The following is a 14,108-nucleotide window of genomic DNA, read 5'->3' on the forward strand; positions in this document are numbered from 1 at the left end:
CTCAGTTCCTTACCCATTATACTACACTGCTGCCCCATTGAAGACAAAGCTGGAATTTTGTGGCATTTGTATGTACACTGTCTTTATGTAAGAGTGTAAATGCTTTGAATTGTAAACTGCTAATAAAGGGAGGCTCCTTGTTTGAGTCTGAGGATTGCATTTGCCCCCTGGCTGGAGTGGGGTGCAAACTGGGGCACACGGGTGCCAGACCATAGTTTAATATGTGCCAATTGTGTGTGTGCAGATGGATAGTTCAGCAATCCCACAATGACACAGACCAGCATCCACTGTTTCTTACTGGTTCACTAGCCATTTCGAATGGGCACTGATTTTCTGAGTTCAAAGCAGGTGAATAGCCCCCCCCATCACCTTGATTTTATTGGATATGCCTCAAATTAACATGTTAATATCAACTGGCGATATGTTACATTCATACGGCCAGATAAGTGAGTCCGTAATTAGTTATAAATTATCATTTGGTTTCACATAATTAAAATATTCGGTATCACGCAAACAAGATGAGTGAAGTAGCAAGCAAGAATCTCCATTCTATCCTCAAAACTGACACAGGAACCGTAACTCGTTGCACACTCAACGGTAATTGAAGTAAACAGGGCAAGTGTTGTATGTCGACCAATGAGATGACTGCGTATTGTTTAATAACGACCATTTCACAAAGTTGAAGGTATTGGTTTCTGGTCACGTGACACAGGGCAAATTTCCAGGGAGATCACGTGACTCTTGTGTTGACGATTGTCTCATCTGCACAATGAATAGGGGCTCTGCCGGCGCTTGGTGCAATGTCATTATCCATAACTGAAATTTAAAGACCAAAACCTTTGTTGGGCATCGTCTGCGTACGAGGACAGCACCCCGAAGCTATATTCAGATGTTTTAAGTAAGATAAATTCGAATGCTATTCAGCGCTAATATAAAAAGGGATTTTTTCAACGCCGACTGGAAAAGACATCCCATGAAGTTCAATAGACTGACGGCACATCCGTAAGGTAAGGTTGTCTTACAGACGTTTTATGTTATATAGATCTACGCACGTTATCTCTCTCGATACTCTTAGTAACAGATCTGTATGAATAGTAATACAATACAATATGCAAAATATATTTTGTTTTGTTCCTGAAAGCTGTGGAAAGGGACTGACGGACATTTCATCCAATCGGTTAAGGCCGAAGAGCTTGAAGTGAACGTATTGCAGAAAAGACAGGTGGATACAATAATGATTAGCTGTGTAGCCTGATGACCACATCGTGCCTACAAAAACCGTTACATTCGCTGTTTTTGTCAGTTATCGTGTAAAACAGTCAATGCATATTAATAGTTAGCCAGCTGGCAGTAGCCTACGGACGCAACAATGGCAATTACCTAGAACGCTTAGAGCATAAATTAATAATATTATGTCGTGTGTGGGCCTACTAATCGTTAATCGTTTGAAGAAATTAATCATGATTGTGTTTGTTCGCCTGATAAGTAATGAATATAGTATACCTCGCGCGCATCTTAACGAGATTGGTCATCCTGAGTTAAGGTCAACGTCAGTTTGCTAGTTCTGCAACGCACAAATCTGATATTGTGGTTATCATACATGTATCCAAGCGAGCTTTCTTAAAATGTGAAGAAATGCATTGATTTTTATTGGAAAATGTAATCATATTAGTTGTCACACGGTTCTCATTTAAGTAATTTTGAATTCTTAATATGCATGTTATTCATGTTTGCAGCCAATTTGTCTGTGGGACCCTGATAACACAATTGATACCAAGCGCTAATCGATCACCTATCATATGACCAAGCAGCACATGATTCGCTGAGGACCAGGGATAACGTGGGAGACACTGGAAGGACCCAACGAAATTGTTTGTCTCGACGCAGTTCTTTTAAAAAGGGTCAATACCTTTTTTTGAGAATACATGAACAAACATAGGAATTTTTTATGAGTCCCACTGGAATGCAATGTCTTATTTACTTACGATTATGTTTTGAACAGAGTACCTGCTGCCCCATTTAAATTTCAGTTTGTGAATGGCGGGGGTTTACAGTGTCATTCTTCACCCAACCATCTGCCATTTTGTCCTCTCCTTACAACAGTCCAAACTCGGGACTTGCTGATCCACTCTAACCCTGTTGAACTGCATATTTTTCTCACATATTTAACTCACCACCCTGACAAACTGAAAAATGTGTTTCTGCATCAGTCTACTCTTCTCCCAGTGGTTTGTCTTTTACTCTCTCAGTTCTCGTTGCCTGTGTTTTTTATCTTCAGCTTTCCCCCGCTCGGTGGGACAGTTTTCCAGCTAAGAGCCATTTGTTCCATCAAATAATGTCCTTTGATTCTCTTGCCCCGATTAGCCACTGAGGCCCAGTCACAATCCGCATGACCGTGCAATCTTTTTACCGTTCTTAAATGTTTTCATGCTGGGAAATCAGAGTTCTTCTTCTTTTTTTTGCCGCTGTTGTTTTTTTGTTTTGTTTTTGTGAAATCTCAGATTTGTTGAGGCCTGCAATTTTACATGCATGCTGTTTGCGCAATTGTGATTCTGGCTTGTTCAGGCCAGCTCAGTTTCCTAAGGGGGGGGCATCAGTTGCCGGTTGCTGAGAGACTCATATCAGATGTTTTGCTGTGTGAACATTTTATGATTATTTTTAAAGACATTTATTTGATCCTAATCTCCCTCTCGCACTCTCCCTCCTCCCAGGTTCTGTGAGATTGGCTGGCTTCACGCACTGTTTGCAGGATGACCGTGCTGCGGCAGTTCGGCCTGCTGCTATGGAAGAACTACATTCAGCAGGTGGGCAAGTGATGTGCAGTACAGGAATGCTCAAGAAATGAGGGGGGGGAAAAAAATCCAGGAAACAGCAAGGGATTCTTTTTTTTTTTGCTTTAAATACACACTTGCATACAAGCATACACATACACGTAATGTTTGTGCAGTCACCCCATACTTTTCAGTCGATTTCATACTTGATAAATGATAGAAGCTTAGGGTGATGGGAAGTCTGTAGAGTAGCCTTTCTGCACTGTGGTCCCATCTTTCTCTGTGACCCTCTCTGCTTCTCCCCGGTCTGAATACAGTGAAAGATACATATACATATGGAGGGTGCACTGTCAGACCTTTAAAAACAAGCAGAGGTTTAGGATTACACCAGGATGTAGTGTCAATGCTCTTTTATAAGATAAAAGCTCGTTTTGAACCGTTACCTGGCGCAGGTCTGGCCCTTCTGCCGTGTGTGTGTGTGCTGAAGGTGGGGAGTAAGCCCAGCATATAGGCTATACGTCGTATGGCGGTTTATTTTTGAAAGATGCGAGACAAAAAAAAGTAGAGATTTACAATTTTTACAATTACATTTTTGTTGTGAAGGTTTAAGAATGTGCTGGGGAGTTCTTGTGTGCAGACCCGCCCCTATCATGAGCCTGGTTGGGGCAGAATAGGCCTATAGACCTCGTGTGTGGACTATGGGAATGGTCAGAACTAAAATCCCTGACACTGTTTAAAGTCCATCAAAGAGAAAGAAAAGAAAACCAGTCTATTAGGAGGCAAAGTCCTTTGGTATTCAAGAAGCAATTTTTAAGTGTTTTTTTTTTTCCAGGGAACAATGCTAGCTACACACCTCAGATATTCCATAAACTTTATGCATGATGGCTTACCTCTTTTCCCCTATGGATGCTTTTCAAGAGAATCATTCCCAATCATATAAGCATGCGCCCGATATTCAGGGGGACAGTTCAGTTTAACAGCAGTAGTGCTTTGTCCTAAGATAAGTGCGACTTGAAATGCAAACATTAAGTAAGTGCGGGCGTTGGACTTGCTGATAAACGCCAGCTCATAAATGTGGGCCATGGTCTAAGATTGCTATGGCAACGGTGGGCAGGATCGGCCATTCCATGAGCTGTTCCCCGCCACTGTGAGGTCTGATGATAATAACCTGTCTGTGTGTGTGTGTGTGTCTGTGTGTGTTTTGGCCCAATACCTGCAGTGGGGGGTGGGGGGTGATGGAGTGTCTTTAGTTATAAACTGCCTAGCAACATGTCTGCCAATCCCTGTAGAGCCACTTTGTACCTGTTCTGTGGCATTCCTGCATGCTTACAAAGAGTGCCGATGACCCGGATAGACTTGTTTTTGCCTGAGTGGTGGGGGTGCCCGACGGCTTGGACCGCGCGATCCATCCGTGTGTGTGTGTGTGTGTGTGCGCGCGCGCGCGTGTGTGTGTGTGTGTGTTTGTGCTTGAGTGCATGCACGTGTTTGTGTTCGTGTACATGAGCGTGCGCTCATGTTTGCGTGTCATAGTTTACTAGTCGGTGTTTGCATCACTCCAGACATGCCTGTGACATGTCCCCCCTGCATCACCCCCCTTCTCTTCCAGCGGAGGGAATTTATTTAAGCGTCTGAAGGGACAAGCTTGAGAATATTCAGGGACAGAACCTGAATTCTGCTCCCTGGGGATAGGGGGATGAACACCTTGTCATTGGGAGAGAAGCAGGTCGGCGTTTAAAAAAAATATATATATATTTTTTTTAAAACACACATCTTTTCCTGACATCCCAGAATGCTGATGATACACTTCTCTCGGAATATGGCTCGCGCTGTAGAATCATCTGCGGTGAATCATAAAGGTGTCCGTTACGTTCGGGGCTGGGATAATGGACGAGGCGGTGCCGGCGGTGTGGAATTTCCAGGAAGTGAGCGTGAGTGCGAGGACACCGGTCCCGCCGTCCCGTCTCGACCTCCGACACCCGCAGGGTGTGCAGTTTTCAGCGCTCCGTTGGTCAGTTAAAATGGCGGATGGTACGATGGTCACGGCCTCTCCGTGTTTCTGGGGTCGTCCTCCGGCTCTCCCAGGCTCGGGAGTGCTGAGCAGCGCTGGTCTGCAGGCGGTCCAGCTCTGTGTCCGGCCTGCTCACGGAGCTCCAGGCCTCGGTGGCCATTTTGTGTGATGTGGAAAGCTATGCCGCGTGTCATCGGCACTGTGCGTTTTTGCCCCGCCCCTATTCCGACTCTCGTCCTCAGAGTGCCGTGGGTCCCCCGATCGCCACTTTCTCCTCTCTCCTCCTTTGGATTTCCCTTTGAATAATGCTACAGTTGTAGTAATATAGGTTCTGTGTGTGGTGGTGTTTTCTTCAGTTGCTGTACAAGCTGTCGTTTGTTAGGTTGCCATTACTCTCACTGATGATACATGGGCCTTCTGTGCCTTCATGGTGATGCATTTATACAATCCTGAGAATAGCACTGATGTTCTCCACTGGACCGTAAGTCACTTTGGATAAGAGTGTCTGCTAAGTGTAGTGTAATGTAATGTGATGTGTGAATGGCTGTCAGAGCGTGCTTCTCCTAACCCTAACACCCGCCTCTTCCCCCCCCCCCCCACCCCCCACGCAGAAGCGGCAGATCCTCGTGACCCTGGTGGAGATTGCCCTCCCCCTGCTCTTCTCCGCCATCCTCATCGTGCTGCGCCAGAAGATCCCCTTCATCAACTACCCCAACACCACCGCCTACCACAGCTTCTCTGTGGACGGGCCGCCTCCCCACCTCCTCCCTGGCCACTTCCAGCTGGCGTACGTGCCCAGCAATGCCAGCGTGGTGCGCCAGGTGGCCGAGGACGTGCAGCGCAGCCTGGGCGCCTGGGTCATCAGCTCGGGTGAGTCCCGCAGGAAGCGATGCGCCGGCCTTGTGCAGGAAGTGATGCGCCGGCCTTGTGCAGGAAGTGATGGTAACCTGCGGTTACCGTGCTGCCTGGGCTTTTGATGTGGTTGTAGGTCTTGTGTTGCTTTTCCGCTCGCTTGTTAAATTTTGCAGAACAAAGTCAGTTTGCCTCGCGCACCTGTCGGAACCAATTCATTTAGCGAATGTTTGTGGCGTGCACGTGCGTGTGCGCTATGCATGCTAGTACATGTACCATATGTTTTATACGGAGTTGTCCTTGAAATACCTTTTAGCTGAATAACCTGTAGCAATCCCAATAATGGCTGTCCGGTTTCACGCTAGCCTTTAGCTGTGGAGCGGAGGAAGCTGGCTTACTTAGTTCCATAACCACGGCGGTGCGGAGTGAACCCCACACCGCTGTACGCCGTGTTGTGAAGGGTGTCCTGGCTCGCCGTACTGCCGTTTGATTCTGGGTGCGCGGGTTCAAGTCCCAGGCGAGACACAGCCGCTAGCCTGGAGCAAGGTGATTTGCCCCCTGTTAAATGACTGTTTAAATGCGTTGCAGGATTTTTATGCAGATGCTGGTATTGGTATCGCTCCCTTGGGTGAGGGCACTCTCATCTGCCTGTCAGTCACAATAAAAACAGTAATGATGATCATAGTCATTGTAGTGGCGACGTCCTTCAGGTTCGGCGTGCGTACAGATTGTGCCCTGTGAGTCAGAGCGCTCTCTCTCTCTGATTGGTCTTAATTGGTGAGGAGAGAGTAATGTGCGCTGGTCACTGCAGTGAGTCACCAGCGTGGCTCACTCAGGACTCTCACGCTGTTCTGTGTCGTCCATCAAATGGACTGCCTTCGCCGTGGACTCCAGATGGCTGGATTTAGCATTTGTTTGTGTGTGCGTTCTCAATAACCGAAAGCATTGAATTATTGAAGCTATGCATATTGCATGGGTTACCTGGGGTTTGGAAACGCAGCCACTGCCTTGCGTTTCTGTTGCATTCGCTGTGCAGCAGACGTATTCATGCAAACTGATCTCAGTGATCACAGTGAGGCCTGTGTATGTGGTGTGTGTGCACGTGGTGTGTTTTATGTTTGTGTGTGTGCGTGTGTGTGTGTGTGCATGCAGTCTGTTTTATGTGTGTGTGTGTGTGTGTGTGTGCATGCAGTCTGTTTTGTGTGTGTGTGTGTGTGTGGTGTGTTTTATGCGTGTGTGTGTGTGTGTGCATGCAGTCTGTTTTGTGTGTGTGTGTGTGTGTGTATGTGGTGTGTTTTATGCGTGTGTGTGTGTGTGTGTGTGTGTGTGTGTGTGCGTGCATGCAGTCTGTTTTATGTGTGTGTGTGTGTGTGTGTGTTTACCCTCTCTCTGTAATCTCGTGAGAGTCAGCTCCTCCGTGGGCAGGACACTGAGGGACCCTAACGGCTGTGTTTGTGTCCTGAACAGAAAGGGCGAACGGGTAGAAAAAGGAGACGGCTTCTGTAAACCGACTCTCTCACCTGTTTTTGACTTCCCTGAGGTGAAGCCTGTCCCTGGCTACAGCTGCAGGGTTGCCGTGGTGTCGTCCCCGGAGTCATGGAAACCACAGTTACCATAGACCCCTGCTCGGCACCATGGAATCTCAGCTGGAAAAATTCCAAATGAGTCCCCCCTGCGAGAAACCGAGAAGGAAACCCCTCCCCCACTTTTACTCATGCCTGCTGCTGCCGGTGTTTTTACACTATCAGAGGTGCGCATTAAGAACGCACACTTGTTTACCTGAACCTTTTGATCTCGTCGCTGCGGAGGCCACACCTGAGGCAGGCCCCGCCCCTTACCACGCGCCTAAGTAAGGGGGAGGAGCCCAGCCTGCTCGCCCAGTTCCAGCCCCTCCCACATGTTTACCAAGCCCGGAGCTGCACGCCCTGGTGCCCTCTGGGATATCGATGGTTCCGCGTTCAGCCCGATGTGAACGGGGAGGGGGGGGCCAGTGCTGCCAGTGTGTTCAGTGTGTTTGCGTTCAGGAATACTTGGCAGCGTAGCGAGCCGTGTCTGCCTGCTCTGGCTGCCTTTGTCCTGGTGGGCGGTGTTGTACGGTACTGGAGCTGAACTCCCAGACTGGCCGGGCTGGGCAGGGCTGGGCGGGGCTGTATTGACCTGTGTACTGGAAATGTAGGTCACCCCCCCCCACCCCCTCCCCGTGGTCTTTTAGGCGCTGTGTGTGTGAGCGTGTATGTGCACACGTTTCTGTTTCTGTGTGAGATTGTATGTGTCTATAAGTGCATGTGTGTGTGTTTGTGTGTGCGCGCGCGCGTGTGTGTGTGTGTGTGTGTGTGTGTGTGTGTTTTATCTGAGTCATAAGGCCCTCAGCTGTGTCATGAGTTCAAGCCTCCCAGCTCCGGACCTCTGCCTCCATTAACCCCCCCCTAGTTCTCAGTGTGTGGTGTTATTGAGCCTTCCCCTCTCCACTTCCCCCTCCGTCCGACACACTGCCTGCTCTAAAATGTACCACGACGGAGAGAAAAAGCAACACTTGCTCAAACTGGACATTTTAAACTTGAAAGGGCATTTGACTCCCCTGTGGAATAGAAGTTCCCTTTGTACGGGATTCCTAACTGCCGTAGTTTGGATAAAGCGGCATTATGAACAGGAGCGAGAAGTGTTAGCCAGCTGTCGTCTAATAAACAGAGAGAGCTCACATGCTCTTCTTTGCTTCTGGCAGATTCATGGCCGAGTTCTTTAAGGATGAAATGCATCCTGGCTGTATCGAGTTACTGTAGCTGTAGCTTTGCTTCCAGTGAGCTGGCTGAAGGCTTCCGTAGCTTCTTGGCTGGGTCAGTGGACACGCCTTGGCTATCTGATGCATTAACATTCTGCACGGGCCTGCCCTGTATACTGTTGAGTCAGACATTTTGCTAATCTTGTTGACACTAAATAAACTATTAGTGTATCATGGCTGTGCTTTTGGCAACAGTGTGTCCAGGTTCACAAGCCAGCACTGAGGACTAAATTTGTCCAGTTATTGAAATGGCTGCACATGCACATACGTGTGCTGATTTAGTTTCTATGACGTGTTATGGAAATGTGAAGAAATATTTCTCAGATAAGAGGGACTGCGTGTGGGGGGGGGGGCGGAGTGGGGAGGGGAGTGTATTCAGTCTTCCTCAAGCTAACGTCGGGTTGTGTGTGTGTGCTGCGTGCGTGTGTGTGTGTGTGTGTGTGTGAATGCACTTGTGTCTGCAGTCCGCGGCTTTGAGACGGAGCAGGAGTTTGAGGACTTTGTGCGGAGGGACCCGCAGTCTGGAAAGGTCCTGGCTGCCGTGGTGTTCGACCACGCCTTCACCCGCAGTGACGAGGCGCTTCCTCTGCAGGTGAGCGAAGGGGGGGGGGGGGGTGACCGGGGGCGGGGGGGTGACCGGGGGCGGGGGGGCTCTTCAGAAGTTTCCGGAAGGTGAGGACCTGGCTCCCATTCTAACGTAGCGTCATTACTTCCTGGTGTATCATGTGGTGCGATTGTGTTCTGCTCTGGATAATAGAAGGGTGTCCATTGGGGCGATTGGGTTGCGTTCTAGATTTTAATCACTTGTCCTGTGAAGTGGCTTGTAACCTAGAATTGGGTCTTGTGCTGGATTGGCTGCGTGCGCTTCACAGGACAGATAGAGGACGTGTCTAGATCGGGGGCAGAGGGTTCCCCAAGGGAAATGGGGAGAACTCGATGACTCCTGGGCAGAAGAAGGCTTGTGTTATGCTGCTTTCGTGAAGAAGGGTGAAGCCTGTGGGCCGAGCAGACTGAGCAGCTCTGTTAAACTCAGACTGGGCCTGTGTGTGGACCTCTGCGGCCTGGTTGCCGTGCTCACTGGGGGGGGGGGCTCTTTGTTTTAACCCACCAAGAAGATCCCTGTAGTTTGGGGATTGTGGTCGAGAGCGAGAGTGCAACAGACTCTGGCGGGGTGAAGGAGGGGGGAAGGTGCCACAGGCGCAGGTGGGGTGAAGGGGGGGGGTGGGTCCCTGATTTGCATGCAGATGAGTCTTGCAGTCTGGCAGAGAGATCAGCTGGGGAAATGAAACTTCTCTGGCTAATTTTATACTCCAGTATGAAACTTTTTTTAAAACGTTTTTGTAAAAGAATGACTCATGCAACGCTCTTAATATGAGCTTTTTTCTCTCTTGCTCTTTATCTCTCTCTGGTTTTGGTTGCTTTCTTTGCCGGGGGTGGATGAATACAAGCACGCAGCTTGCACTATGGAGGCTCAGTTTTATCTGAGGATGTGACGTTGATTGGGAGATACGGAAGTCTGAAACGTCCCGTGAAAGAGAGCTCACTCCCTTTCTGTCTCTGTCTCTCTCTCCCTCCCTCTCTCTCTCTCTCCCTCCCCTCCGACCTTTCTCTCTCTCTCTCCCCCCTCTCCCTCTCCTCCCCTCTCCTCTCTCGCTCTCCCTCTCCCTCTCCCTCCCTCTCTCTCTCTCTCCCTCTCTCCTCCCTCCCCTCTCTCTCTCTCTCTCTCCCTCCCCCTCTCTCTCTCTCTCTCCTCTCTCTCCCTCTCTCCCTCCCCCTCTCTCTCTCCCTCCCCCTCTCTCTCTCTCTCTCCTCACCTCTCTCTCCTCTCTCTCTCCCCCCTCTCTCTCTCCCCTCACTCTCTCTCTCTCTCTCTCTCTCCTCCCTGCCCTCTCTCTCTCTCTCCTCTCTCTTCTCCCTCCTCTCTCTCTCTCCCCTCTCTCTCTCCTCTCTCTCTCCCTCTCTCCTCTTCTCCCTCCCTCTCTCTCCCCCTCCCTCTCCCCCTCTCCCCTCTCCCTCTCTCCCTCCCTCCCTCCCTCCAGGTGAAGTACCACCTGCGGCTCAAGTACAGCCCGCGCAACGCCCCTGCCAAGGAGTCGACCGAGCTGAACCCCAACAACGACCTGGACTGGCACACGCTCAGCCTGTTCCCCCTGTTCCAGCTGCCGGGTCCTCGGGAGCAGCACAGCCCGCAGGGGGGCACCCCGGGTGAGGGGCGCGCACGCCCGGGGGGGCGGGGGGCGGGGGGGGGGGGTGTGCCAGGTCAGGGGTTTAGCTGGAGGCAGTGTGCAGTGTGTGGGTGGACAGCATGATGCACGTTCAGTTCACTGTATGGCAGGGTGATTACCCCTTGCTACAGTGGCTTGGCAAGCGCTCTTATTCAGAGTGATGTACCAGAGGACAGAACTGCGGTGTTGCTCTCAGGAATACGAAAACAAAAACAGGAATGACATTATTTCTTTTTGAATTCAGTGGTTTCTTCTCCATTCCAAACAAAACACGCTTCAGTCCTTGGGTCAAAGTCTTTAGCATACAGGAGTGCTTTTGTCAAAAAGCACGTGTGATCTTGCCAGCTGGATTAGAACTGTTACATAGTACAGTATTTATCACCGGTTTCTGTGTCTGTGAATGGTGCATTTTCTCCAGTCCTGCTACTGAACAGGCACGTTGCATGATCCGTCTCTCAATAAGCTATGCTTAAGAAGCAAGCTTAAATAGTCAGCTGTGAAATCTGCACAAAGCGGAAAACAGACATTTTAGTGCACTTTGATCAATCCAAGGCAATCAGAGACTATTTTCTGTTGGAGTATTGTTCATCCTTTATATAATCAGAGCTTAAGTGTCTCGTGATTTTGCCCAAATAGTGCCCTTAATGTGCAACGATACCCACCAACCTGAAGGTCTGTGAAGGAGATCTTTCTAGAAGGGCAGGCTGGAGGGGATGACTCGATGCGAGCCCATTTTTCCGCTCAGAGAAGTGTTTGTGGAATGAGCCTGCGGATGGAGCAGAAGCGGTGTGTGAAAGGGACAGAGATCGCTTCGCCGTTTGCGCCGTTTGATTGAAAGGGAAAAACTCCAGGGGCTGTCCTCATTTAACAGCCGTTTCCATGGCGACTTCTGTACTGTGATGGGTGTCCTGGAGCCGTGTGAAATGGAACTTGGGGCGCGGGGGGTTTGCCGAACCCTTGCTGTTGGGTGGCCCGTATCGATCCACGCCTTTTGATTACAATCACCCCCCACCCCCCCACCCCCGCGCCCCAGGACGACTCTTAAAAGGAAACGATTCCGTCTCCTGCCACACACCGCTCCCTCCCCCCCGAGTCTCCGTTAATGGGTCCCGCGATGGGAGGGGGGGTAACGATTAGCACGGGAGGACCGGAGAACCAGTGCGCCTCCGTCCGGTTCCTTTCGGTCTGCCGGAGAACCATTCGATTTTTTTCTTCTGGTTCCTGAAACTTCAGCAAAGCTGCACTTTCTTAACTCTTGTTTTTTTTTCACAACACTATCAAAGTTTTATAGTTGCTTTATTGGTACGCTTTTTAAATTGACAGATTTTTTTTATTGGATATTTTTTCCACAGCTGGTACAGGTGGCATAACCAACACGAATTCAACAAGTAAATAATAGATTGAGCGAAATATGGCATATGGACAGTGCCGTAGGGTTGGATTTAACTGTTCTAAAATATTCATGACAAAGACCAGGAAACTTTTGCTTAAGTCTCCTTTCTGAAATTGGATTCAAAGGAACTGAATTAGAATTTCTTTCCATTTTAATGATTTATTTTTGTTTCAAAGGCGTAAAAACAGTTAACGTATGACCCGTCACGTTTAAGATGGTTACACGTCTTTCAGAGTGTTTTCTGAAGAATCGTGTCAGTGCAACTGGTGCACTGCCTTGCGTACGTACAAACAGGCTTACTAATGAACAGCCCCAAATGACAGATGTATGTGTAGTAGGTATCTAGACTTACATCTAGATGGCAAAGTGCTCAAAATGGGACTGAAGTGGAAGCTGTTGCTGTCCCTTCATTGGGAACGGTGGGGCGGTAGTGTCGTATAGTGGATAGGGAACTGGGTATGTAACTGAGTGGCTGCAGGTTTGATTCCTCGCTGGGGTGCTGCTGTTGCACCCTTGAGTGATGTGCTCAACCTGAGTTGCTTCAGTGAAATATCCAGCTGTAGGAACAGATTGTGGCCTTCTCAAATCTGTAAGTTGCTCGGTATAAGAGCTGAATGCTGAAACTAAAGTAATTATATTGAATTACACTAAACAGGGCCATTGTTGTGTGTTAATTCGACGTGTGTGAAAGGTGCGACGTGCGTGGAAGGAGGGTGTCAGCGTGTCCCCTCTCTCTCCGTAGGGTACTTTCGGGAGGGGTTCCTGATGGTGCAGCACGCGGTGGACGCCGCCATCATGCGGGCGTATAACCGCACGGCTGCCTCGGCGCTGCTGGGCCGCACCCGCGTGGTGCTGTCCCGCTTCCCCTACCCGCCCTTCATCTACGACCTCTTCATCCTCGCCATCCAGAACCAGCTGCCCCTGCTGCTGGTGCTCAGCTTCACCTACACCTCCCTGAACATCGTGCGCGCCGTCGTACAGGAGAAGGAGCGCAAGCTGAAGGTGTGTGTGTGTGTGTGTGTGTGTGTGTGTGTGTGTGTGTGTGTGTGTGTGTGTGTGTGTGTGTGTGTGTGTGTGTGTGTGTGTGTGTGTGTGTGTGTGTGTGTGTGTGTGTGTGTGTGTGTGTTACTGTATTTGTGTGTGTGTGTGTGTCTGTTACTATATCTGTGTGTGTGTACGTGCGTGTGTGTGTGTGTGTCTGTTACTGTATTTGTGTGTGTGTGTGTGTGTGTGTGTCTGTTACTGTATCTGCGTGTGTGTGTGTGTGCGTGTGTGTGTGTGTGTGTCTGTTACTGTATTTGTGAGTGTGTGTGTGTGTGTGTCTGTTGCTGTATTTGTGTGTGTGTGTGCGTGCGTGCGTGCGTTTGTGCGTGTGTGTATGTGTGTACGTGTGTATGTGTGTGCGTGCGTGCGTGCGTGCGTGCGTGCGTGCGTGCGTGCGTGCGTGCGTGCGTGCGTGTGTGCATGGTAATTTTGTTTGTACTGAGAGTGGCTGGGCTGATCAGTAACCCAAGCGTAACCATGACCGTAACCATGGCTGCGACCTGACCGTGTCACTGTGTCCCTTTCAGGAGTACATGCGCATGATGGGACTCAGTAATTGGCTGCACTGGAGTGCCTGGTTCCTCATGTTCTTCCTCTTCCTCTCCATCTCCATCTTCTTCGTCACACTGCTCTTCTGCATCAAGGTGGGTGGATCCTTCGTCTCGGACGAGCACATAAAAGCCATAGAGTTTCCCCTCAGATGGAACGCCTTGGAGCGGTGAAGGCTTAGGGTGCGGTTTAATGGAGAGCTGAGCAGATCTATGGATGGCCTCCATTTTGTTTTGAGTCCTGGAGTGGTGACACGTGTGTGTGGTGTGATGTCCTTATGAGTGCACCTTCATTCACTGTAAAGAGCCTTTTAGATGATTTTCAGTGGGTTGACACCTCCCACAAAATATGCATCTTATTTTAATGTGATTTTATGTGATATTTATTTTAATGAAATTGAGTAATAAATGACTGATCATGTTTTATTATTTTGGTAAAATATTGAGAGAGCTGCTATTTACTAGCTACTGTGTATATCTCATGTAAG

The 14,108-nt window shown here is 49.3% G+C and overlaps 1 protein-coding gene across 1 annotated transcript in view; it reads left to right on the forward strand.

The window, feature by feature from the left end:
- Positions 1–701: 701 nt before the first annotated feature.
- The window catches only part of abca3b (ATP-binding cassette, sub-family A (ABC1), member 3b), a 42,535-nt gene continuing 29,128 nt past the window's right edge, over positions 702–14,108 (forward strand). Inside the window, 7 exon segments of the mRNA XM_064314121.1 lie at positions 702–1,007; positions 2,712–2,804; positions 5,391–5,649; positions 8,875–9,002; positions 10,450–10,615; positions 12,771–13,030; positions 13,600–13,716. Coding sequence (XP_064170191.1) covers positions 2,751–2,804; positions 5,391–5,649; positions 8,875–9,002; positions 10,450–10,615; positions 12,771–13,030; positions 13,600–13,716 — 984 coding nt within the window. The 5' untranslated portion in view covers positions 702–1,007; positions 2,712–2,750.

This window comes from Anguilla rostrata, chromosome 17 (genome assembly GCF_018555375.3).
Source record: "Anguilla rostrata isolate EN2019 chromosome 17, ASM1855537v3, whole genome shotgun sequence".
NCBI lineage: Eukaryota > Metazoa > Chordata > Actinopteri > Anguilliformes > Anguillidae > Anguilla > Anguilla rostrata.